Source organism: Tursiops truncatus, chromosome 12 (assembly GCF_011762595.2).
Source record: "Tursiops truncatus isolate mTurTru1 chromosome 12, mTurTru1.mat.Y, whole genome shotgun sequence".
Lineage (NCBI taxonomy): Eukaryota > Metazoa > Chordata > Mammalia > Artiodactyla > Delphinidae > Tursiops > Tursiops truncatus.
Window position 1 is genome coordinate 42,460,863 of NC_047045.1, and position 27,164 is coordinate 42,488,026.

At 39.1% G+C, this 27,164-nt stretch overlaps 1 protein-coding gene across 6 annotated transcripts in view; it reads right to left on the bottom strand.

Annotated features, from left to right (window-relative positions):
- The window catches only part of LAMA4 (laminin subunit alpha 4), a 150,615-nt gene that overhangs the window by 32,612 nt on the left and 90,839 nt on the right, over positions 1-27,164 (bottom strand). For all 6 annotated transcript variants that reach the window (XM_019929599.2, XM_073789520.1, XM_033867643.2 and 3 more), the window contains 7 exons: positions 15,718-15,866; positions 12,385-12,526; positions 11,680-11,776; positions 7,074-7,190; positions 5,315-5,494; positions 2,832-2,971; positions 242-418 (listed from right to left, as the gene is read on the bottom strand). In XM_019929599.2, coding sequence (XP_019785158.2) covers positions 242-418; positions 2,832-2,971; positions 5,315-5,494; positions 7,074-7,190; positions 11,680-11,776; positions 12,385-12,526; positions 15,718-15,866 — 1,002 coding nt within the window. The remainder of the gene's footprint in view (positions 1-241; positions 419-2,831; positions 2,972-5,314; positions 5,495-7,073; positions 7,191-11,679; positions 11,777-12,384; positions 12,527-15,717; positions 15,867-27,164) is intronic.

The following is a 27,164-nucleotide window of genomic DNA, read 5'->3' on the forward strand; positions in this document are numbered from 1 at the left end:
AGAGTTAGCAGTGTGAGGCCGATATGAAGAAACCACAGAAATATCCCACACAGAGAAGAAATGACTTGTCCTAAAGTCACTACTTTAGTCTTGGCCTTAAAATGGTCTATAACTTTTGAGAATAGAATAGAAATTTTGTTTATTTGTTTATTTGCACAGGTAGCTTTGTTTTAAGGCAAGAGAAAAAGCACTTATCTTTCCTTTCAACATTATTCCATCCTTTACAACCACATGCTCTTACGTTTTTGCTTCCGAGGTATAGGACGAACTGATCTGCAGTCCCACCCAGCTCTGGTTGCTTCACAGGAGGAGGCTTCATGTACAGGCTCAGGGACGTAAAGGTCTTTAAGTCATCCATTCTGGCTTTGGGATGCACTTTGACTGCCGACTGACCATCAAACATCATGGAGACTTGGATCTGGAGTTACAAAATTATTCCATTAAAAGTACCCCGCAGAAATGGGCATAGTGCTTTCCCATGGTTCTCAATGGGCTTCCCTCATTCCTTATGAGGTCTCTGAGCTTTACCCGTGACCTCCAAGCCTTTGTTTACTTATGTCCTCAACTTGTTGGAGAAAGGATTTAAGGAAGATAATACAGTTTAAATTTAAAGTGAGGTGAAAGAAAGCAGAACAAAAAGGTGACAAAGTAGGTCTAAGAATGAGGATAAATATGCATTCCACAATGAACTACATATTTGGTTAAGGTGAACTAAACAGCTTGAAGGGATACTTGGTCAGTTATACAATTCACAAGGCCCATAAAATTAACAACTAATTGATCAGGAGAATAATAACTAATCTTGGGTACTAATATAGCTAGGACCTTTTCCCTAGGGTCTTCAAAAGAGGAGCGTGGGGTGAGGCTGTGAGCAATATCCTTGATCATGTCTGGACAGATGGGAGGGGTCTAGAGGCCAGCTTTGAAGTCTTAGATGGGGTCTTAAAACCTGGCTCTGCCACTTACTAGCTATGGAACCATGCGCAAATCACTTAACCTGTAGTTTCCTCATCTGTAAAATGAGGACAATAAATTTGTTATGAGAATGAAACCAGATGATAACTGTAAAGTGTTTTCCAGTGCCTGGCTTTATCATTATAATAACTGTAGTGATGAGTTCATTAAGATGTTTCTTATAATGATCCTTAGAAAGGCATCACAACAAAGCAGGATTTAGTAAATACATTTCTAAGAGGCCCAATATAACGTGCTGAACTGGTCTGATTCGAGGTGATTTTCAGAGTATTAATAAGTAGGTGGACTGTGTATATTCATGTCGTCTATGCAAATATTTATGAATAAGTAGATGTATTACATAACTGAATAATATTAATTTGATTAATACTGATGGTCAGTGAGTTCAAGATTATATTTCCAAGTGCCTAGAGTGCAGCTGTCTTATGTTGCCAGTTGAGTAAAGCACAATAAATCTTAATGAACAATCAAGCAGTGTATGGGATTAAAGTTCCTTTGTAAAAACTGAGAGTTTGAAAAAGATGTATATATGCATAGAAAACATCTCCCTTTGGGGAGCTGTGTGGGCCCCGAAGGCATTGCCAAGACTCTCTTCAGAAAATGGTTTCAGGTGATTAAGGCCCCCAAATTCTACCCCATAGAAATAAAACTACCAGAAGGCATTCACAGAAACCTAGCATTGGAAATGCCACTTCTTGACAATAAATCTTTTTTGAAATGTTCTTCAAGGTATCTAAAAAAGGTGATTTGTGGGGTGGGACCAATTATCATATATCATTTAAAAGTTGGGGGCTTCCCTGGTGGCGCAGTGGTTGAGAGTTCGCCTGCCGATGCAGGGGACACGGGTTCGTGCCCCGGTCCGGGAAGATCCCACATGCCGCGGAGCAGCTGGGCCTGTGAGCCATGGCTGCTGAGCCTGTGCGTCCGGAGCCTGTGCTCCGCAACGGGAGAGGCCACAACAGTGAGAGGCCCGCATACCGCAAAAAAGAAAAAAAAAAAAAAGTTGGGTATATTTACCAATAATAATTTCCTTCATTACAAAATAGTTGATTTCCAGTTCTTAATTCTGTCAGTAATTAGGACCAACAGTCTGTTCAGGCTGACTCTCAATTGAAAAAATAAAACCATATAATTTGGTTGTAAAAAATAATGCTGGTCTATAAATTAATAAAAAACAAATTAGAAAGGGGGCCAAGAACAAGCCATGTTTTGCCACACTGAAAATGTTAATTGCTGTGTCAGGATATTTCCCATCAATGCCAGCACTAGTTATGGTGTTGTGTTGCTTCTGTATAGCATCTCAGGATGAGGTCTTTGTTGAAATTGTTCAGTTTAGCTGCTATGTGTTAAGCCTGTAGAGAGGTCAGTAAAAGCTTCATATCATCTATGTTGCACTAGAGAATTCTTTGAAGAGGTAGATGAGCAAGATTATTCCATATAGTAACTGCACAAAGACAGCTGTTAGGATAATGAATAATAATAATAATAAAAAAATTGAGTCTTTTAGTGGGGTTAGCTTTCCTTGATTCCTTTTGCTCTACGAGCTTTGTTGACTAGGTTAAATGTGTGCTTCTTAATCTTGGTTACACATTAGAATCACTGAGGAGCTTCAAAAAAATACAGGTTCTGAGCCCTTCCTCTAGAGAGCATGAGTATTGCTTTCAGGTTGGGACCAGGAATTGGTTTGGTTTTCAAAGCTCCTTATGTGATTCTAATGAACGGATGGAGCTGAGAGCTACCAAGTTGGATAATATAGTAGAAAGTTTCCAGCTCTGGAAGCTGCCCAAGGAGCCTGAGCTCAGCCTCACGCTATCATTATCACCCAGTGACTGATGACGACTCCTTTCACTGGTTACCTTGCTGGCAACGCTTCTGGTCTGAGCAATGAGCTCTCGGATCCTCTGGATACTGGCAGAAACGTTGCTTGCAGGCCGCTTCTGCTCTACCGTGCGAAGCTGATCCAGGAGCTGAGGGACAACTTCTGTCAGATTTCCAACTGCAGTTAATAAAAATTAATCACTTGAGTAGATACCTCAGTATTAAGTCTACTTCAGGAATGAGATGAAGAGACAACAAATACATGGTTACTTCTGGTAGAACTATAAGAAATTATTTTTAATTCTGAAAAATTAGTAGCTAAGCCCAAAGCACAATCAGTTCCTATCTTGTGACATTTATAATACATATTGAACTATAAGTTGTATGCAGAGCAAGCTGACATATAATGTCCACTTCTAAAGGGCAGGGCCCATGACAAATATGCAGATGTTCATTTCACTATATAGCACAAGTTCTGCTTGCATTTCTAATATAACTGATATAACAGGTCAAAAGGAATGCTGGGCAAAAGGAGGTGGCATCTTGTTTTCCAAAATGCCTGTTCACATATCAGAGTGCCACTGCAGTGGTCCAAGCAGAGGCAGAGCTAGATGGAAGAAACAAGGGAGCATCCAGAGAAGTGGCAGTTGTGCCAAGGTGAGGGGCAGCCATGGTTTATGGTCCCAGACAAAGGTGACGGTAGGAGCAGATCTTACTGACTTTTTAGGTTATGTTTTGTTGTGTGGGGAGGGGGGATGTATAACACACACAGAGAAAAGAGCACAAATCATAAGGATACAGCTTGATGAAAGAACCCCAGATACAGAGAATGCTGTAACTTTCTCCGAAGTTTCATGGACTGGAGCACTGGCTCTCCATGTGTGGTCCCCAGACCAGCAACATGGAGGTGGGGCTCAGGTGATTCCGATGCACACTAGTGTTTGAAAACCACTGGACTTGAAAATAAATATCTTTGGGCAAACTCGTATCTAAGGGTAGGGCATGGTCACTGAGCATTAGCAGCTGAACAAAAGCAAGCCTCTTCCTGGAGCCAAACTAAATTCAGATTCAGGAGAATATGTCAGTGAGGACCTAGGAAACTTCTCTTTTCTGTACTTAGGAAACAAGGTGCTTCTCCAGCAAAAGGAATGAAATCAGGTAAATAATAGCTACTATCATGTAGTGTATTTGTTAATACAGCGGTAAATATTTGTTATTTGGATCACTGACCACAATAGCTATGCTATAAAATGGCTATTGTTATAGTATAATAGTCTTCAACATCAGAGGCAATAAAGTATGTTTAAAGCATTACATTAAATGCTGATTATGAAAATGTGTACAAAACAGGTTTCTCTACCCTCAATTCTCTCAGAGAAAGGGAGCCACTTTAGAGTCTTTATGAAGTCTCATATTATGGTATGCTTTTTCATTTACTTTGTTTTGAACCACAAAATGCTATTTGAGGAAAGCACACAATCAGTGTTAGTCCTAGATGGTTACTGGAATCACTGATGGGACTGAACAAGGAGGAAAAAAAATTAACACCAATTTAGTAAATATTCCTGAGGCAATATCTTTACAAATGTAAATATTGGATATCATGTAGGCAAATTTTTTAAAGATTAAGTTTCAAAAGAAATTGAGTGGTTACATGGAGGGCTCATGAATATATACTTAAAAGATGAGTATAAAAGAGCTATCTTCCTGTTACAGGAATGGATATTGTGCCCTGGGATAAAATTTCTAGCGATGGACAAATCCATACGTGGATTTAAAAAGTTGGTTCTTAATCCAGATGAAAGTGAAGGGAATACTGTCTGCAAAACCATTCTGGAGAACTGGAAGTTCTAATCATGACAAAGACATTGATATTTAGGAGGTATGAAAAGATGGAATAAAAATATGAGACTGGAAAATAATTCTCAAGTAATATGTGATTTTAATATCTATGTATAACTAAATTAGATAGATATCAACATATTTCATCTTCATTACTATATATTTATATTCAAGTTGGCTAACAGACTTTACTTCTTAATGGGAAGCTGAAGTTGTATTTGGCCATATTCAGTACTTGTTGGTAATAACCTGCTTTACTCAGGTAAGGAAAAAGCAATGATGTTTAGTAACAGCAGTGCTGTTTAGTAAATTTTTTTCCTAAAAGCAAACCAATATTTTATTAACATATTTATTCTAACAGGTGATTGCCCTTCTTCCCCAAAGAATCAATCTTACATTGATAAAAACAAGTGTTACCATTATTTCACGTAGAAAAAAATTAACTCAACCAGTCTGTCTGGTGTTTATTTATGGGAAATACATATATTTCCTATGTCCACACACATACATATATATTGATAGATGAACTGAGCAAAAAGTTTTATCCTTTTCTAAGCTAACTTCTACAATATTCCAATCTAAAACTTGAATGAAAAAAATTGCTTCTTAACAAAAGATGTGTAGGGTTTAATGGCCAATTCCTCAATTGGATGCAAATTGTGAAGTTACTAAGTGATACCTGCATCTCTGGCAAAGTCCACTGCAGTGTTGTAAGCAGATGAGTCAAAATGTTGAAGATTCTGTGACCAGTTGGTTAGACTGTTAGCCATCGGGGCGGCCGCCTGCTGGACTTCCATTGTGGTCTTGTTAGCTTCCGCGGTGATCAGCTTGGACTGATCCAGGCGCTGCTGAGCGTCACCTTCACACAGAGCACAAGGACATTTACTTTGCAAAGAAGTAGGACATTTGATGGGGTCATGGATATCCATTTCATCACTGGGATGAAAGAGACCTCAAATTCAGGTTTTTCAGCCAAACCGAGATCTTTAAATAAATGTTAATTATGGTGTAAGTCAGGTGCACTAGAATACTGTAAATAGTATTAACAAGTGAGCTTGGAAGACTCTAAAGTCTCATTAAAATCATGTCGTTCATTTAAAACATTTCCAAATTAAAGGGAAATTAAAAAAAAAGAGTAGTATTTCTTCAGGTTAGAGACCTGGTGAGGAAGCTATAGAAAATGCATATTAGATACTAACTCATAAAACGCCTATGTCTGAAATTCATTGTAAATATCACTTTCTTCTTTGTGGGGCAGCTTCTGTCATAAAAATGATGCTCTAGTACAGAAGTAAATTGATAAGGAAAGGTATTTTTGAATAAGAAAAGCAAGTTTCAAAAGAGATCTATAGTGAAATTTTTAAAAGTTATATATTTAAAATAAAACCAATATAAGTTTAGAACAAAACGGTTTTTTCCTGGGTAATGAGATTATAAAAGATTTCTCTTCTTTCTCTTTTCTTATTTTTCTATAATGGTCATGTATTATTTCTGTAATAAAAACAATTAAAAATCACTCAGGTGAGGTTGTAGCTTTAATTATTTTTAACTGGAGAAACATTTAACTTAACCCCACATGCTCTGAACTCTGATGGATGTAGCTTTGAATCCTGGGTCTGCTTCTTTTTGTTGCTGTGCCTTTTGGAGCAAGTTCCCCAACCTTGACAAGCTTCAGGGTTCACATCAGCCTAAAGGCAACAGCAATACTTTCCCACATGAGATAATGTTTGTAAAACACAGCCCAGTGCTTAGCATGTGGTAGCTCTGATGATGCTGATGACACCCTTCCGGCCAGGGCTTTGGCATCCTGTAGTTCTGTAGCTGAATTTGCTCTGTGTAGTGAAACACCACATCCAGCAGCAATGTGTTAATTTTCACTATGCCGGGAAAGGCACTTATGCGCCCAATCACATCTTTCTAAGATAGCACTGTAGTTCCAGATTAGGCAGCATGAGCGCTCTTGTTTTTCTCTCTGGCTCAGTGGTCTCCCTGCTTGCACTATAAGAACGACATGGCATGTAACAGAGAGCAGCTGTTTACTGCTGGGGCCAGAGAAACCCAATAACCAAATTAGGGCATATTTGTTAATGAAAAAGGATGTTCACAAGAAAGTAGGTTACCAAATAGTATAAACATCATGATCTCATTGACATGCATGCGTGCACGCACACACATACACGCAAGATTGGAGGAAAATGCTCTCAAATTTAATCGTCACTCCTAGGTGATGTGACTACAGCTTTTATTATTTTCCAGGACTTTTGTGTGTATGTGTGTGCGTGTGTGAGTGAGAAAAACATAGTTTCTTTTGTCATCAGAAAGCAATATTTATTTATAAAAAGATTAATAAGCAAAGAATCACCTACTCTTTCCTCAAAGGTTTACCTTAATACTAGTGAACAAACAGATGAGCCTTAAGTTCTCCCTGAGATCCTCACCTCTCTCTGTGGCTTGTAGTCTCTTAATGGCATCATTTAATCTGTTTTTGAGGGCACTCTTCCTTGCTAGGGCTCCACCCACACGCCTACTGGTGTCAGCCACTGCCTCGTCATTGCCTGTGGAGAAGAAGCCAAAAAAAGTACAAGTAGGGCAAAGATGCCAGGAAAGAAATCTCCATTGCAACAAGGAAAATTCTGGTTTGTACCACTAAGTCATCTGCAATATTCTGAATATAATATAACATAGAACACCAATTCTGGAAAGCGGCATTTCAACTCAGAGGTAAAGGATTGCAGAAAACTTGTAACACTGCTTCGGAGTGATTTAGGATGTCATAAAGTAACTCATACGGATGTACAGATAATGGCTAACTTTTTTGATTGAAAAATATAGCACTGCTGTGACTAACAACTACGAGCAGCACGATTGATAAAGAGCTGAAAAGATCTGTCTATACTTATGGTGATAACTGGTTAGATAAGAATAATTATTTTTTCTTGATTGTTTTAATAAATTTTAATTGATACACAACACACATCTAGAAAAGGGTACACAATTATAAGTGTACAGCTTGATGAGTTTTCACAAACTGAACACAAAATATAACCAGCGCCCAGGTCAAGAAAAGCATTTTCAAAAGCATTATTAGCCCGTTACAGTTTCCTGGGACCTCCATGATTACCCAAAGGTGACCACTATTCTGAATCCTATCTCTGCCTGTTAGTTGTGTCTATTTTTAAGCTTTATTCAGAAGAAATGATAGAGTATTGTAATTTTCTATATCTTTTTGTATCTCTGTCTTAATTTTTGTACAGTTTTAAGTCTTGGTATTGGGTAGTTTAAGTCCTCTAGGTTTTTTTTTTTTTAATTCAAGACTGTGCTGGCTATTCTTGCCTACCACCATCCACCCCCATTTCCAAAGAAATTCTAAAAGCATCCTGTATATGTACATACAGTTCTGGTACTTTAAATGAGATTATATTGAATCTATAGATAAATTTTGGCAGAAACTGTTATTTTTACAAATTCAAGTCTTCCACTTAATGAACACAGTTTTTATTTATTCTTCCCTAGATCTAAATTCTCATTTTTATCTCCATTTATTTAGATCATCTTTTAATTTCTTCAGTAGTGTATTATAGTTTATGTGTAAAGATCTTAGCATCTTGCATCAGATTTATTCCTAGGTAATTTATGTTATTGCAAATGGTGTTATTTTAAAAACAGTTAATTTCTAATTGTTTTACATAGAATTAAACTGGATATTTACACATTGAATTGATAATGTGGGGAATCCTTATTTTATTTCCAATCTTAATGGAAAAGCTTTCAATATTTCAGTATGAATATTGGTTTGTTGAATATTATTTTATTATTCTTTATTAAATTATGGAAGTTTCCTTCTATTCCTAGTTTGCTATGAGTTTTTTTAAAATATGAGTGGGTAGCGAGTTTTGTTAAATGATCTTCCTGCATGTAGTGAGATAAGCATATGAATGTTCTCCTATGTTCTGTAAATGTGGTGAATTGCTACTGATGTTTTAAATGTTAAAATATCATTGAAATCCTGGAATAAACCTAACTTGGTCATGTACTACCATTTCTATGTATGCTAGATTTGATTGGCTAATATCCTGATTAGGAGTTTCACATCTCTGTTTAAGAGAGAATTTGGCTTATATTTTTCCTTGTTTATAATGTCCTTAGGTTTTTTTTTTTTTTTTTTCGGTATGCGGGCCTCTCACTGTTGTGGCCTCTCCCGTTGCGGAGCGCAGGCTCAGCTGCCATGGCTCACGGGCCCAGCCGCTCTGCAGCATGTGGGATCTTCCGGGACTGGGGCACGAACCCCTGTCCCCTGCATCGGCAGGCGGACTCTTAACCACTGCGCCACCAGGGAAGCCCCCGTCCTTAGGTTTTGATATCTAAATTTTGTTGGCTTCATAGAAAAAAGAGTATTTCCTCCTTTTCTATTTTCTGGAAGAATTTATGTACTAATGGTGTTATTTCTTCTTTAAGTGTTTTGGAGAATTCACTGGTGGAGCCATATGAGCCTTGAGATTTCTTTGTGGGAGGGCTTAATTACTGATTAGATTTATTATACACATGTATGTACATACAGTTCTATCAGATTTTCTATTCATTCTTGCATCAGTTTTGATAATTAGTCTTTTTCTTAAAAAATTATTCTTGAAAATGTACTTGTAGCATAGACCCTAACTGGGGCTACCTTGGCACAAATCTAAAAAAGTCATGATGTAATATCTTGTCACCTGAACTGAAGGATCAACTTTCCCAAGAATTCTTGTTTCATGCTTTGTTTACTTCCAAAGCATCAGGAAATGTATGTATCTTGACAAACAAAAAAATAATTTCTTCACTTCCCCTTCTTTTCTATCTCTCCAATGGGCTTGCAAATATATACCCTCCCATGGTGTACTGTCTCTTTTCAATTATACAGTCTTGGTGTGCTTGGTTTATTGTTCAGTTATCTTTTCCCCATACATGTACATAAGGGGTATATATGGGTGATGCTTAGTTGATTCTGTCAATGTACTTGTACCAAGTACAATGTAACCAAAGTACAAGCATTTCTTTCTTGTTTCCTCTGGGTAGTGCCAATAATTTCCCAGAATTCAAGGAGGGTCTTAAACATACTTTGTTGTTGTTTTGCACCCTGTCTCCCTCTTTTAGTTTCAATTTTTGAATATTGTAATACAAGCAATCTATTCAGCTCTTCCTTTTGGGTTTTGTTACTGCAAAAAACACTGGCTGATATACTGAGAAAGAATATATTTAACTGTATTTGGAGTTTTTGATAAAATAGGAGAAAGAAAGTCTATTTGGGGCTGGATGTTTATAAGAAGAAATGCTTCATAAAAAGTCTGTCCTATTTGGAACCCACTGTCTTACATAGACATTTTTCATTTTACAAAGTAATTCAGTAGAAGATTTTAAAAGACAGCAGCTTCCTGAGTTTATTACAGATGGCTATTTGATATAGATAATGAAAAAAAGGAAATCTGGTAAATAAAGATTACTGATCATTGAAATTCATTTGGAAATGAATTAATAGTAATCTGAAATTACAGTGTAACTCAATAGATGAAATATGGTTCAATTTGAAAATCTGAATTTATATTACAAACATGCATATTTTCTAAAAGGAGGCAAGTTCTGATCCACATAGTCCTAACTCCCCATCAGTGTCCCTTTGGCAAATAAACATATGAAGGGATTTAACCAAACAAGATTATGAAATAGGTGACCAGATCTGAAAAATATTCAGAGACCAAAGCAGAGAGATTTATCTACACATAAAATATGGAACTTTGAAGAGACAGCATTATCAGAATAGAAAAATTGCTTTCATGAGGTTCAACAAATCATTAATGACAGGATTGAGAAAATACTTTGCAAATTATCAAGGAGAATAAAATATTTAAGTCACTGCATCGTGAAGACCCACATACTCTGGTCTTCACAAACAAAAGCAATACATACATATGACAACATTTATCCAAAAATATTTTAATATAAGTATTCTAATTCTTTACTGCTAACATTCTAATTCTTTTCTAAAGAGCATGTTTAAGACTAAACTTGTACAATAAATTAATTAGAATGAAGAAACAGCATTTTTATTGTCTGTTTACTCAGATAATAGCTGCTTTATGGTAATTAAATAGTTAAATAGTCTGCATATGAAAAACAAATGCATTTATGTTCTCTATATAATGGCTCTACATTTAAAAAAGAGAGAAAATGTACAGTTAGACTTCAGGTTAATTGCTTTGATAAAATCACATGAAATTTTCAGTTTCAAACTTGGTCTTTGTTTTTAGGTGGTACAAGTTAGCTAGATAATGGATTTCCAACCTCATTAGTCAATGCTCTAATATCCTTAGGAATGAGCTCATTACCTCAGAGATGAGTAAGGTTTAGTAAAATTCTTAGTTTGATTGTTTTCAAGAGTAACTCGTAAGATTCAAAACTAACTGAAATGATTTCACTTTTATTTTTTCCTCCCTCTCCCACTCTGGGATGTGCTTGATTTAGCAGGTGCAGATACCAGCCTTTGGAAGTGCTTTTTTCCATATGGTCATTAGGCTTGTCCTAAATACAGCAAACTTGTATAACACAAACTACAAGAAAGTGCAAAAAACCAGATGGCTTTGTGGTACCCTGTCCTCCTGACTCTCACAGTGCTGACCCATCCCTTCATGGTAAAATTTTAAAGGGCCTTCTGAATTGTTCAAGGAAGGTTACATTATGTGCAATATAATTTTAGTGTTAAAGTGTATTTTATGGTACTATCTCCTTGAAAATTGGCATTCATAGTAGGTTTCTATTAGCCTTTTTGATTAGCAAGAATATCCACTATATATTGGATAACTATATGTTTCCATGTAATTTTACTACATGGAATTTTTTTAAACCACAATTTATTTGAAAATATCTAATACTTGCTTTTTTATTATTCAGATGAAATATAATTTATTCTTTAATCCTCGCATTTTGAAACCTCTGTTTATATGCAGAAACACTGTGTGAAAGGAGGGAAGCAGCTATAAATCAGAAGGAAGACAGGAAAGAGAAAATATTTACTAGAATTTGCCTTTGCTTGCAGCTCTCTGGCTTGACTGAGGAGGTTCTCACTCTCATCTTTATGGTAAATGATTTGCGTATCAATCCCACTCACAGCCTACGAGGAAATTGGATGGAGAGAGTAAGAATGACAGCAGAAGAAATCAACTTTTCATCATTCTAGGATTTAAATGATACAGTTTATCTGCTAAACACCAAGCAAAATACATACAGCTTCATTTTCATAGCTCACAATCAAGGTCAAATGTGAACATGAGAAAATAATATCCTTGACATTTTCAAGATAAATGGTTTTTGAGGAAAATTCAGTGAACTTGGAATAGTGCTTGGCCAAGGGCCCACCAAAGTGCTTGTCATGAAAAAGCTGTTGAATAAACAATTTTTGCGTTGAGGAAATCTGAATGTATGCATAAAGTGTCTTTTCTACCAGCAGGAACAAGTCTTAAATATTTTTTATTCAGGGACTTTGGTTTAAAAAAGCTGTCAAAGAAATTGGCATTTGCTGATTGGAGTATGACACATCTTGAAGAACCTGCATTACTGAAAACATTCATAACATAAATAAAATGGTCTTTTCTTAGTTCTCCTGCCCTTTCTGCCATTTGTATTACATTGGAAGCTCAACAGATGACATTAGGAAACAGAAAAGTCATAAGCCAGGAAAAGGTAACATAGAAATGAATGTTAAAGTAAGGGAATACTCACATCATAAATTCGATCAGTGATGTTCAAAGCCTGTTCTGCCATTTCGTTGGCTTCACTAACATAATTGGCAATATTTTCATAGACATTTGAAGCGTCCAAAGCCTTCTGTACCAGCCCATTCACATCTGAACTGTGCAAATTCCTGTTAATAAACAAACGTGGCATTAGTTCTCCTTCTTACCTCCTTGAGAAATAGGGCCATTTTTAGGGCCTGATTGGAGTACTTCTGGAACCAAAGGTACTTCCTTCCTGTTATTTAAAGTACCTGGCTGGGCAAGGTTTTCCCGAGCTGCCTTTCCTAAGGGCACATTTTCTTTGCATTCCTCTACTTTTGGTTCCCTCAAGGCTTCACCTTGTTTCGGCTCCTTGGCAACTGCCTGCCTGGCAGTAGCCTCAGGGAAAGGAAATGCTGATTTAAAAACAGCCTCTGCACCTCTTTACTCAAGAGTTTGTTTACGTGGTGAAGTCAGGCAGAAGAATGAACCCACAATCATCCCCACCTGCTGCTTACCCCAATCAGCATTGTTATTCCCTCCCTGGCAAAGAAACTAAGGCCCTTGGAGAGGGTGCATAACCTCAGCTGGTGTTAAATATTAGTTGGTTTCACTCTATTCAATCTTTTTTCCTCCTTTTATATAACAGATCACATTTTTCTTTAAGAAAGGTTATAACACATATTGAGCATCATGTACAGATACTGGGCTAGCCCCATTTCATATATTATGTCTCTAAATCTTACCACACCCATGAAGTTGATATTGTTATTCCTTTTTTCGATAAAAGTTGCTGAGGCTCTGAGGAAGGGTGCATAGCTTGCCCAGGGCAAACATGGTTAAGGTCTCACTCCTGAGGCCCAGCTGCCCCCGCTTAAGTGCAGAGCCTCATCTCACAACCACCCATGCCCTGACACCATGTTCTCTGCCTTTGTCCCTTCTGGCCCCTGTAAGGTTCCTCTAACATTTACTGATACCCATGATGCACTGGACACCCTCACGTAGAGGCTGATAACAGTATGTGCCTCAGAGGATTCATATGAGGTCTAACAGGGATAAAATATGTGTAATGCTTGGTTCCGTGCCTGCCATCCAGTAAATCTCAGGATTTATTATACCTAAACCATTTCCTAAATGGAAATTTCAAACTGTAAGTGTATCCACACAATAATTCATATTATTGACAAACACTTCTTCCTCTATAATACAAACTCCAGCCCCCTCTTCTGCAGCTCATCCTAAATCCTTTGTCTTAATTTTATTCAGTCTTAAATCCACCAGTTCCATACTGTTTTCCCAATTCCAGAAATTTCTGACTAGTATCACTTTATTCATCAGTAACTTCTCGGAAGATTCTCTGTGATGCAGTACATGACACTGCAGATCCTACACTGGCTCCTCTCTTCACACCACCCTGACCTACTGAGCTCAGCCAATTGTTTCTCAGCCTCCTCCAACCAGTTTCAGTCCCTGTACACCGGCTTATTAGGCTCAGAGGAACTTCCTCTTTATTTCCTTGGCAACTTTCTTCTTTTTTGTCGGAGTTCACCATCATTCTGGCTCCTCTGCAGTAGGGCTGACAACCATTCAGGGGCCCACAAAGATGCTTTCATGTTAACTTTTTTAAAATCAGAAGAAAAAAATGAGGATAACAATAATGATTACATTAGCCTTTATACCTATGTAGTAATGACATATAATTAAAAAAAATTTTTTATGGCCCATGAAGGTCATAACGCAGCCCTGCTCTGCAGAGGAAATTCTGATCCAAATGCCTGCTACTTAAATCTCCCCACAACCCCCTGTTCTCAGAAATGGCACAGAGAGTAAAACCTGAGGAAGTTTTAAAAGAAAGGGGTAAAAGGTATAAAATGTTACCAATATTTATTAATATTTAAAAATTTTGCTGGCTAGAGTGGTGAGCGGATATATCAAAGAGCTTGAAACAAAAAGCCTTTATTTACTTTGTTTTCATTACTAGGCACAAAACAGGTACTACATCAATATAGAAAATAAAGATGTGCTTTTGAAATGGAAGCTTCTTGATGAATTATGTTTATCTCTGTTTGAGGCAAAACATGCAAACCACTGGGTACACCAGATAGATGCTGAAGAATATTCACATTTTGAAGGGAAGACGTCTATAAATTTGGATGTTTTCCTGAATATATGTAGTCAGAAATATGCTAAACGTAAAAAAGGGACTTCAGGGTGATTGATATTTCTGATTATGTTTCATGTAAAGCATGGGGTAACTTCCTTAGAAGTTCTAGCTGGAACACTGTTTGCTGCAGGGTTGAGAAGGTCTGTGTTGGGATCCCATTCAATGGGATGTAGTTACTAAATGACAAAAGAACAACAAAGAGGGCCACAGAATTAATCTCAAAAATAATAATCTACCAATACAGTTGTTACCAAAACTAGTATTTTCTCCAAGTTCCATTTTATTGGCTTGATCAGAAGCACATTCCCTGGGAGCATGACACTGAGCTGGATACAACACCATCTCACACACCAAGGTTTTAACCATGATCTCTCCATCCGCACTCCCACCCCTGCCCTTGGCAATCAGGAAAAAAAGGTGATTTAAGTTTTGAACAGAAGTGAATACTGGGTCTTATTTTATTCAAGACCTTCACAATCCTTGTTTCTAATTGCCAGACTTGCAATCTTTCTCTATAATGATCTCATTATTTACCTATTTTTTCAGGGTCATGAATTCAATGCCAGTCTTTTAGTACATTTCAATTAACATTAAATGAGTGCTTAGGAGTCTCTTCTAGATACTGCGAGGAAAATTATCAATTGATTTTTCTCTTAATAGGTGCTGAAATCAAATAGTTCCTGCTGGGCACTGGGGAATGGCTGGAGTATCTGCCACAAGTTCCACGTATTGCCAACTTCCAACCAGCTTTACTTAAGACACTTGGGTGTGGAAAGCTAATGCTGTCTCTGAAATAAATAGGTGATGATGGCAGAATTAGACCTTGCAGAAGGATCTGATTTACTTGATACTATTTTGGGCAGCAGTTATATCCCTATAACTAAAATGTGTTAGGTTATCTTATCAATAATGTGGAACAGAACTACCCCTCCCACAACACAGATCTCTAATCTGACAGATTTTTTAAAATCGAAAAACTGTCTCCCCAAAGCAACTGCAATAAACAATAATTGGCTCTCAGACTAGCCAACCAACAAACAGAAAAACAAATAAGCAAACCCAACTCTAAAACCAAACTGCTAGCACTGTATCCCAGCAACCCTGTCATGTGAAATTGAATAAAAATAAGTTACTCAGCCTATAAAGATGTTTGCATTTCTAAAACCAGGGTATTACCTGCTCAGTTCATCAGCCTCTTGTTGAAGGTTCTGTGCATGGTCAACAGCCTCCTGAACTAAATCATGACTGAGGTTGCTTAGGTTGGATAGTTTTCTTTGTAGTTCATTTTTGGCTCCATCTATTTCAGCATAAATCCCTGATGCATTCTAAAAATATTTAAAAAAGAACTGAATTTAGAGGGACTTAAAATATTTTTCCCAGGGAGCACCAAAGATAATCTCTACTCCTCCTTACTATGAAGTTCAGTAAGTTTCAGGACAGATCTACAAGAGTCTAAAAGGTTATACATAGATATTTATCTACTTGCATCTTCAACTCCTTCTCTACTGATTGCTTCCCTACAATTCAGACATGCTCTGCCATCTCTCATCCGAAAAGAAAACTAAACAGAAACCCTCCATTGTCCACACTTCTCTCTAATGTTATTACCCTACTTTTTTATCCCTTTCATAGCAAAATAGACACCCCCCCCCAAAAAAAAAAGTGTTTATGCATGCTATCTCTATCTCATCACTTTTAAATTCACGCTTTTGACCTATTCCAGTCTGGATTTTACCTCAATACTCCACCAACACAGAAATTCACTTAATGATTTCTGAGTTACTAAACCTAATGGGTATCACTCAGTTCTCATCTTATCTGACCTCTCAGCTGTATTTCTTTTGCTGACTACTCTCCCTGACACTCACCTTGTAACATGACCTCTCTTAATTTTCAATTCAACAGTAGACCTATGATCTTAGCTAAAGACCACACACAGGATGCTGCGGCAAACCTATGACTTTCAGCCTTGGCTGGGCCCTCAACGCTGAAAAGAATTCGCTCTCCCGGTCACTCACATAGTGACTCTAAACACTGTCACCATTCCAAAGCCAATAATAATTCCTTCCCCCACCCCTTTCCGATTCTCATCAGGTCACTTTATTTTCTTTTTTATTTAGAAGACATAAGCTAACTGTTAGTGGGAACACTTTTTTCCAGCTCCCAATGTGATGTTCCTTCCCTATGAAGGCAGCTCAATTAGTGGAACTACAGGCCTTTCCACCTTTTCCGTATTCTGCCCTGAGAGGAGGAGTGGTTTATTTGCTTGGTCAATTTAGGGGATAACTATACAGAGCCTGCTCAACTCCACTCTTCTGCTCTTGGGAGCAAGCAGCTAGCAGAAAGCTGAGTTTCCCTGTGCTCCTGCACACAGCAAAAGCTGTCCTGGGGAGAAGCCCCACCCCGCCCCAGGAACCCTGCGGTGTTGCTGGTCTCCTTGGGCAGACCTGCCTAATTCTGGGATTGAGTATCAGCAATCCCACTTGGCTAAGAGATCTCTTAAGAAGCCACACCCTCAGTTTAGCTGAAATAAAGGTGATATTCTTGGTCGTAATATTTACTGTTTATTTTTCAACTTGTTTAGAACTTGGGTGCTGAAAGGGGTACCATTTTTTGATAACCCCTAAGAGCCTCCAACACCGACAACCAGGAGTTTCCCCAACTCTTTGCTACCACCCCCAGCTCCCTCCCCAGCCAACCCTATACACTTACTTATAGCTACATCTTCCTCATATTTTAAGATGAAAAGTGTTCCTTTTCTGTACAAGGCATGCTCCCCTATTTTCTCAGTGCCCCTGTTTTCTGTTTTCTTGCTCCCTAGCTATTGGCTCTTCTCAGATATAAATATGCTTAAGTTCCTACTAAAAAACAAACAAACAATTACTTGACTCTAGCTTCCCCTGCAGCTTCTTCTCTTGTGTTGATGAAGTGCTCACTACAGAAATGGTTCTTGCCCCAAGGTTCCCAATGTCAGACCCCATACTGCCAGGTCCATTAGACACTTTCCTGTATTTACCAGATCTGTCTCTGGTTTGTGACAGTGCTGGTCACAGTCTCTGCCTTAAAACCCTCTTTTCCCCCAGTTTCTGTGATGCTGCTCTCTCCTGGTTTCCTATTTCTCTGGCCAGGCAGAAGACTTTCAAAGCTGGTGTTCCTAGGGGCTAGACTCAGCCCTTTCCTGTCTGAGCGATCTAACGCCTTTCTCTGAACCCACCCTTTTAGTCTTCTGATCCATTCTCCACCACCTTGCAGGAATGGTGAACTTTCTATTAAGCAAATCTGATCATATTATTTCCCTTCTCAAAATCAGCCACTTGCTTTGCATGAACAAATCCAATTCCTAAGCGAGGCTTCAGCAACTGACTCCTCCTCTTACTAATTTCATCATTTCTTACCACTTCCCACACAACCGCATCCCATGGTCCAAACTTGACTGATTGTTGTTTTCATGCTCCGTAATTTTTTCTGGCACCTGTGCCTTTTCACATATTTTCTCTGTCTGGAGTAACTTCTCTTTGTTTTCTGTCTGATCCACCTGGAAAAGTTATACTCATCCTTCCAAATTCAGCTCAGATACCACTTCCTTTATGAAGCCATCTCTAACCTCTCTAGGGTGAGCTGTGTTGCCACATATTTCAATTATCCACGTGCCACACAACTGTTATGATTTCACATTATTATTCCACCCACCAGATTATATAATCTTAGAAGGCAGGGACTATGTTTAATTTATTTTTATACTCCCAGAATGTAGCATAGTTCCTAGCACATAGGGTTTATGTTATAACTACAGTATTAAGGGTGTAGTCCATTTGGTTGGTCATCTGGGGAACAATACTGTGAAAAAAAAGTTTTTAGTTGTATAAGCAGAAAAAATACCATGGATATTCTACCTTTACTCATTAATTTGCTCAACAAATATTCATTGTGTACCCACTATGTGCCAGGTACTCTTTCAGGATATAGAACACATAGCTATGAACACAGTCTCTACTCTCAAGGAATTTACAATCTAGTGGGAATATACAATAATAAATAAAACAAGTGATTAAATAAATGAACAAGCTAATTTCAGGGAATAAAAAATATTTTGAATAAAAGATAACAGGTACGGGGCTTCCCTGGTGGCACACTGGTTGAGAGTCCGCCTGCCGATGCAGGGGACACGGGTTCGTGCCCCGGTCCGGGAGGATCCCACATGCCGCAGAGCGGCTGGGCTTGTGAGCCATGGCCGCTGAGCCTGCGCATCTGGAGCCTGTGCTCCGCAACGGGAGAGGCCACAACAGTGACAGGCCCGCGTACCGCAAAAAAAAAAAGATAACAGGTGCGATGGGTTAGAGAGTGACTGAGGGCAAGAGAGCTACTTGGACTGAATGTTCACAAGGACACTAGCCATTTGAAGATCTGGGGATATCAGGTGCAAAAGTCCTGAGGCAAGAAAAAGTATGGTGTGTTTGAAAAACAGGGAGGAGTTGGAGTGTATGAACAGGAGTGGGCTGAAGTGTAGTGAGGAGGGAGAGAGTGGGTATGAGGTCAGAGAGGTGGGCCAGAGTAAGGTCACTTAGGGCCTCATGGGCCATGTAGCATGAGTTTGTTTCTTACTTTAAGTATCACTGGAGGTTTTGTGTGGGATAAATAATGTTATCTGATTATGTTTTTAAAGGATTGTTCTGCTGCTGCATAGAGAATGGATCTCGAGGGGCAGGTGTGGAGGCAGATGAATCAGTAGGAGGCTCTTTCAGAAGTCCATACTGGAGATGAGGAGACTTGGACTCATACTCAAGAGTAGCAGCAGAGAAGAGGGTAGTGGTCAGAAATCAGGATTCGGTTTGGAAGTAGGGCCAACAGGTCTTGTGAAATGGGGGTGAGGGGAAAGGAGAAATCAAGAAGGACTCCAGAATTTTGATTTGAGCAATTGGATTGTTCAGTTACTGAGCTAGGTAAAACTAGGGAAGAGGGTGTTATTCAGAATATGTTAAGTTTGATATGCCTATTACACACCTAAGTGGTAGATGAAATTGTGATTTAGCTACATACCACACTGAGTTCTTACTTGAAAACGTCAAGTATGCATTTGGATATAGAAGCTTGGAACTCAGTGGAGGTCTCAGAGCTAGAAGTACACATTGTGGAATCATGCATCTAATTGTTCTTTAAAGTCATGGGATTCATTGCGATCAACTAGGGAGACAGTATAAGTAGAAAAAAGGGCCCAGGACTGAGCACTGAGCCATTCATTATCCAGAGCAGGGACCAACATGGCCCAGGGCCAAGTGTGGTCTGAGGCCTATTTTTATATAGCTCCCCACTAGGAATATTTTTTACATTTTTAAAGAGTTCTAAAAAACATCAAGCCAAACCAAACAAAGAAGAATAAGGGAGAACAGTTTTATGTGGCCTGCAGAGCCTAAAATATTTACCACGTAGTGGACATGCAGAGGCGAAGCTATCAAAGTTGGCTGGGAAGAAATGGCCATGGAGGAAGGAGAAGAATCAGAGTGGGGTATTGGAGAACCCAGGACAGGAGCTCCAAGTGTTTAAAATTAGAGGGAAGGGTAATTAGTGGCAGGGCTAATAAAGCTGAGGAGAGAGAAACAACCATGGTTTTGGCTATGTTGAGGTCGCTAATGACTTGGACAAAAATAGTGTCAGTGAAGGGACATGGAATCCCACTTGGAGTGGGTTGAGTACAGTAGTCAGCGGGTGGCTGGAAGGTGGAAACAGCAACTGTAAATGACTCTTGAGATGTTTTGCTGTGAAGCAGAGTAATGGGGCAGAGATTAGAGGGGATGTGAGCAGGGTTTTTCTTCTTTTTAATTTTTAAAAGGTAGGAGACACTAGAGTATGTTTCTATGTTGGCAGTAATGATTCAGTAAAGAGTAAGAATTGGGCAAAACAGAAGAGAGAGGGCACAGTTTGGGAGTGAAACCCAGCAACCATGTTTTTGAGCAGAGGAAGGATGGGATTCAGAGCATAGGTGGAGGGATTAAACTTTGACAGGAGAAGGGATGTTTCACTAATTATAATAGGTAGGAAGGTAGAAGTGTAGATACACATGCAGGTAGACTGGTAGCTTTGGGGAGGGAAGATGAGGGGAATTATCCTCTCTTTGTTCCTAATTTTCAGCAAAGCATGAAGCAAATTCACCAGCCAGACTGATAGAAGGGGAGGTGGGTTTCCCACCAGTCATATTGGCTTCTCTGGTGTGGCCACGATGCTGAGGGTACTTGGGTTTACAGGGTTAAGGGATTAGAATTCTCAGGTGAGTACAATAGGGGAAGAGGTAAGTATGGAAGTAAAGGGTGTTTGCAAAGAATGATTATACTGATAATTTTAGCTTAAGGAAGGAATGGCAAATGAGATGGAGGAGGTTTTGCCATGGCTAGAGAATTGGTGGAGTGTGCCTTCTAGAGTAAGTGAGATAAGAGGTGGTGCTCAGGGAGGGAGGTGCTTGATACTGGGATTTGGGAGAGGCATTCTTAGTGATGACAAGATCTGGGTCTGGTCATACTAGGGATTACAGAGGTGGATGGGAGGAAAAGCTTGTTGGACAGAAGTTCAAGGAACCGGAGGTCTGAGAGCTGGTGGACTCATCCATCTGGATTTTGATGTCAGCAAGGATAGTGGTGGGAGTAGGGATGGAGAGGAAGACAGGGATGGAAAGGAAGCTAAAATAGTCAAAGAATGAGATGGTGATCAGATGACTTTAAAATAATATCCTTTTGGGCTTCCCTGGTGGCGCAGTGGTTGAGGTCCGCCTGCAGGGGACACGGGTTCGTGCCCCGGTCCAGGAAGATCCCACATGCCGCGGAGCGGCTGGGCCTATGAGCCATGGCTGCTGAGCCTGCGCGTCCGGAACCTGTGCTCTGCAACAGGAGAGGCCACAACAGTGAGAGGCCCACGTACCGCAAAAAAAAAAATCCTTTTAAAGGTAATAAAAATGAGCTAGGAGTACTTTTGTGGGATAGGAACCAAGATGGCGGAGTAGAAGGATGTGCTATCACTCCCTCTTGTGAGAACACCAGAATCACAACTAGTTGCTGGACAATCATCAACAGGAAGACACTGGAACTCACCAAAAAAGACACGCCACATCCAAAGACAAAGGAGAAGCCACAATGAGACAGTAGGAGGGGCGCAGTCATAGTAAAACAAATACTGTAACTGCTGGGTGGGTGGCTCACAGACTGGAGAACACTTACACCACAGAAGTCCACCCACTGGAGTGAAGGTTCTGAGCCCCACGTCAGGCTTCCCAACCTGGGGGTCTGGCAACGGGAGGAGGAATTCCTCGAGAATCAGACTTTGAAGCCTAGTGGGATTTGATTGCAGGACTTTGACAGGACTGGGGGAAACAGACACTCCACTCTTGGAGGGCACACACAAAGTAGTATGCGCATTGGGACCCAGGGTAAGGGGCAGTGACCCTGGGGGAGACTGAACCAGACCTACCTGCTAGTGTTGGAGGGTCTCCTGCAGAGGCGGGGGGAGTGGTGGCTGTGGCTCACCATGGGGACAAGGACACTGGCAGCAGAGGTTCTGGGAAGTACTCCTTGGCATGAGCCCTCCCAGAGTCTGTCATTAGCCCCACCAAAGAGCCCAGGTAGGCTCCAGGGTTGGGTTGCCTCAGGCCAAACAACCAACAGGGAGGGAACCCAGCCCCACCCATCAACAGTCAAGGGGATTAAAGTTTTACTGAGCTCTTCCCACCAGAGCAACAGTCAGCTCTACCCACCACCAGTCCCTCCCATCAGGAAACTTACACAAGCCTCTGAGATAGCCTCATCCACCAGAGGGCAGACAGCAGAAGCAAGAACTACAATCCTGCAGCCTGTGGAACAAAAACCACATTCACAGAAAGATAAACAAGATGAAAAGGCAGAGGCCTATGTACCAGATGAAGGAACAAGATAAAACCCCAGAAAAACAACTAAATGAAGTGGAGATAGGCAATCTTCTAGAAAAGGAATTCAGAAGAACGATACTGAAGATGATCTAGGACCTCGGAAAAAGAATGGAGGCAAAGATTGAGAAGATGCAAGAAATGTTTAACAAAGACCTAGAAGAATTAAAGAACAAACAAACAGAGATGAACAATACAATAACTGAAATGAAAAATACACTAGAAGGAATCAATAGCAGAATAACTGAGGCAGAAGAACGGATAAGTGACCTGGAAGATAGAATGGTGGAATTCACTGCTGAGGAACAGAATAAAGAAAAAAGAATGAAAAGAAATGAAGACAGCCTAAGAGACCTCTGGGACAACATTAAATGCAACAACATTCGCATTATAGGGGTACCAGAAGGAGAAGAGAGAGAAAGGACCCAAGAAAATATTTGAAGAGATTATAGCCGAAAACTTCCCTAACATGGGAAAGGAAATAGCTACCCAAGTCCAGGAAGCGCAGAGAGTCCCATACAGGATAAATCCAAGAAGAAACATGCTGAGACACATAGTAATCAAACTGGCAAAAATTAAAGACAAAGAAAAATTATTGAAAGCAGCAAGGGAAAAATGACAAATAACATACAAGGGAACTCCTATAAGGTTAACAGCTGATTTCTCAGCAGAAACTCTACAAACCAGAAGGGAGTGGCAAGATATACTTAAAGTGATGACAGGGAAGGACCTACAACCAAGATTACTCTACCCAGAAAGGATCTCATTCAGATTTGATGGAGAAATCAAAAGCTTTACAGACAAGCAAAAGCTAAGGGAATTCAGCACCAGCAAACCAGCTCTACAACAAATGCTAAAAGAACTTCTCTAAGGGGGAAACACAAGAGAAGAAAAGGACCTACAAAAACAAACCCAAAGGGCTTCCCTGGTGGTGCAGTGGTTGAGAATCTGCCTGCTAATGCAGGGGGGACGGGTTCAAGCCCTGGTCGGGGAGGATCCCATGTGCCGTGGAGCAACTGGGCCCGTGAGCCACAAGTACTGAGCCTGCGCATCTGGAGCCTGTGCTCCCCAACGGGAGAGGCCGTGATGGTGAGAGGCCCATGCACCGTGATGAGGAGTGGCCCCCGCTTGCCACAACTGGAGAGAGCCCTCGCACAGAAACAAAGACCCAACACAGCAAAAATAAATAAATTAATTAATTAAAAAAAAAACAAACCCAAAACAATTAAGAAAATGGTCATAGGAACATACATATTGATAATTACCTTATATGTGAATGGATTAAATGCTCCAACCAAAAGAAACAGGCTTGCTGAATGGATACAAAAACAAGAACCATATATATGCTGTCTACAAGAGACCCACTTCAGACCTAGGGACACATACAGACTGAAAGTGAGGGGATGGAAAAACATATTCCATGCAAATGGAAATCAAAAGAAAGCTGCAGTAGCAATACTCATATCAGATAAAACAGACTTTAAAATAAAGAATCTTACAAGACACAAGGAAGGACACTACATAATGATCAAGAGATCAATCCAAGAAGAAGATATAACAATTATACATTTTTATGCACCCAACATAGGAGCACCTCAATGCATAAGGCCACTGCTAACAGCTATAAAAGAGGAGATCGACAGGAACACAATAATAGTGGGGGACTTTAACACCTCACTTACACCAATGGATAGATCATCCAAAATGAAAATAAATAAGGAAACAGAAGCTTTAAATGACACAACAGACCAGATAGATTTAATTGATATTTATAGGACATTCCATCCAAAAAGAGCAGATTACACTTTCTTCTCAAGTGCGCATGGAACATTCTCCAGGATAGATCACATCTTGGGTCACAAATCAAGCCTCAGTAAATTCAAGAAAACTGAAATCGTATCAAGCATCTTTTCTGACCACAACACCATGAGATTAGAAATGAAATACAGGGGAAAAAATGTTAAAAACACAAACACATGGAGGCTAAACACTACGTTACTAAATAACCAAGAGATCACTGAAGAAATCAAAGAGGAAATCAAAAAATACCTGGAGACAAATGACAATGAAAACACAACAATCCAAAACCTATGGGATGCAGCAAAAACAATTCTAAGAGGGAAGTTTATAGTTATAAAGCCTACCTCAAGAAACAAGAAAAATCTCAAATAAACAGTCCAACCTTATACCTAAAGGAACTGGAGAAAGAAGAACAAACAAAACCCAAACTTAGCAGAAGGAATGAAATCATAAAGATCAGAGCAGAAATAAATGAAATAGAAACAAAGAAAACAATAGCAAAGATCAATAAAACTAAAAGCTGGTTCTTTGAGAAGATAAACAAAATTGATAAACCATTAGCCAGACTCATCAAGAAAAAGAGGGAGAGGACTCAAATCAATAAAATTAGAAATGAAAAAGGAGAAGTTACAACAGACACCACAGAAATACAAACATCCTAAGATACTACTACAAGCAACACTATGCCAATAAAATGGACAACCTGGAAGAAATGGACAAATTCTTAGAAACGTATAACCTTCCAAGACTGAACCAGGAAGAAACAGAAAATATGAACAGACCAATCACAAGTAATGAAATTGAAACTTTCATTAAAAATCTTCCAACAAACAAAAGTCCAGGACCAGATGGCTTCACAGGCAAACTGTATCAAACATTTAGAGAAGAACTAACACCTATCCTTCTCAAACTCGTCTAAAAATTTGCAGAGGAAGGAACACTCCCAAACTCATTCTATGAGGCCACCATCACTCTGATACCAAAACCAGACAAAGATACTACAAAAAAACAAAATTACAGACCAATATCACTGATGAATATAGATGCAAAATTCCTCAACAAAATACTAGCAAACAGAATCCAACAACACATGAAAAGGATCATACACCATGATCAAGTGGGATTTATCCCAGGGATACAAGGATTCTTCAATATACGCAAATCAATCAATGTGATACACCATATTAACAAATTGAAGAATAAAAACCGTATGATCATCTCAATAGATGCAGAAAAAACTTTTGACGAAATTCAACACCCATTTATGAGAAAAACTCTCCAGAAAGTGGGCACAGAGGGAACCTACCTCAACATAATAAAGGCCATATATGACAAACCCACAGCAAACATCATTTGCAATGGCGAAATACTGAACACATTTCCTCTAAGATCAGGAACAGGACAAGGATGTCCACTCTCACCACTATTATTCAACATAGTTTTGGAAGTCCTAGCCACGGCAATCAGAGAAGAAAAAGATATAAAAGGAATACAGATTGGAAAAGAAGACGGAAAACTGTCACTGTTTACAGATGACATGATAGTATACATACAGAATCTTAAAAATGCCACCAGAAAACTACTAGAGCTAATCAATGAATTTGGTAGAGTTGCAGGATACAAAATTAATGCACAGAAATCTCTGGCATTCCTATACACTAATGATGAAAACTCTGAAAGAGAAATTAAGGAAACAGTCCCATTTATGATTGCAACAAAAAGTATAAAATACCTAGGAATAAACCTACCTAGGGAGACAAAAGACCTCTATGCAGAAAACTGTAAGACACTGATGAAAGAAATTAAAGATGATACCAACAGATGGAGAGATATACCATGTTCTTGGATTGGAAGAATCAATATTGTGAAAATGATTACACTACCCAAAGCAATCTACAGATTCAATGCAATCCCTGGCAAATTACCAATGGCATTTCTTACAGAACTAGAACAAAAAATCTTAAAATTTGTATGGAGACATAAAAGACCCCAAATAGCCAAAGCAGTCTTGAGGGGAAAAAAACAGTGCTGGAGGAATCAGACTCCCTGACTTCAGACTATACTACAAAGCTACAGTAATCAAGACAATATGGTACTGGTACAGAAACAGAAACATAGATCAATGGAAGATAGAAAGCCCAGAGATAAGCCCACAGCACCCATGGTCAACTAATCTATGACAAAGGAGGCAAGGATACACAATGGAGAAAAGACAGTCTCTTCAATAAGTGGTGCTGGGAAAACTGGACAACTACATGTAAAAGAATGAAATTAGAACACTCCCGAACACCATACACAAAAATAAACTCAAAATGGATTCGAGACCTAAATTTAAGACCAGACACTGTAAAACTCTTAGAGGAAAACATAGGAACAACACTCTTTGACATAAATCACAGCAAGATCTTTTTTGATCCACCTCCTACAGTAATGGAAATAAAAACAAAAATGAACAAATGGGACCTAATGAAACTTCAAAGCTTTTGCACAGCAAAGGAAACCATAAACAAGATGAAAAGACAACCCTCAGAATGGGAGAAAATATTTGCAAACGAATCAACAGACAAAGGATTAATCTCCAAAATATATAAACAGCTCATGCAGCTCAATATTAAAGAAACAAATAACCCAATCCAAAAATGGGCAGAAGACCTAAATAGACATTTCTCCAAAGAAGACATATAGATGGCTAAGAAGTGCATGAAAAGCTGCTCAACATCACTAGTTATTAGAGAAATGCAAATCAAAACTACAGTGAGGTATCACCGCACACCAATTAGAATGGGCATCGTCAGAAAATCTACAAACAACAAATGCTGGAGAGGGTGCGGAGAAAAGGGAACCCTCTTGCACTGTTGGTGGGAATGTAAACTGATACAGCCACTATGGAGAACAGTATGGAGGTTCCTTAAAAAACTGA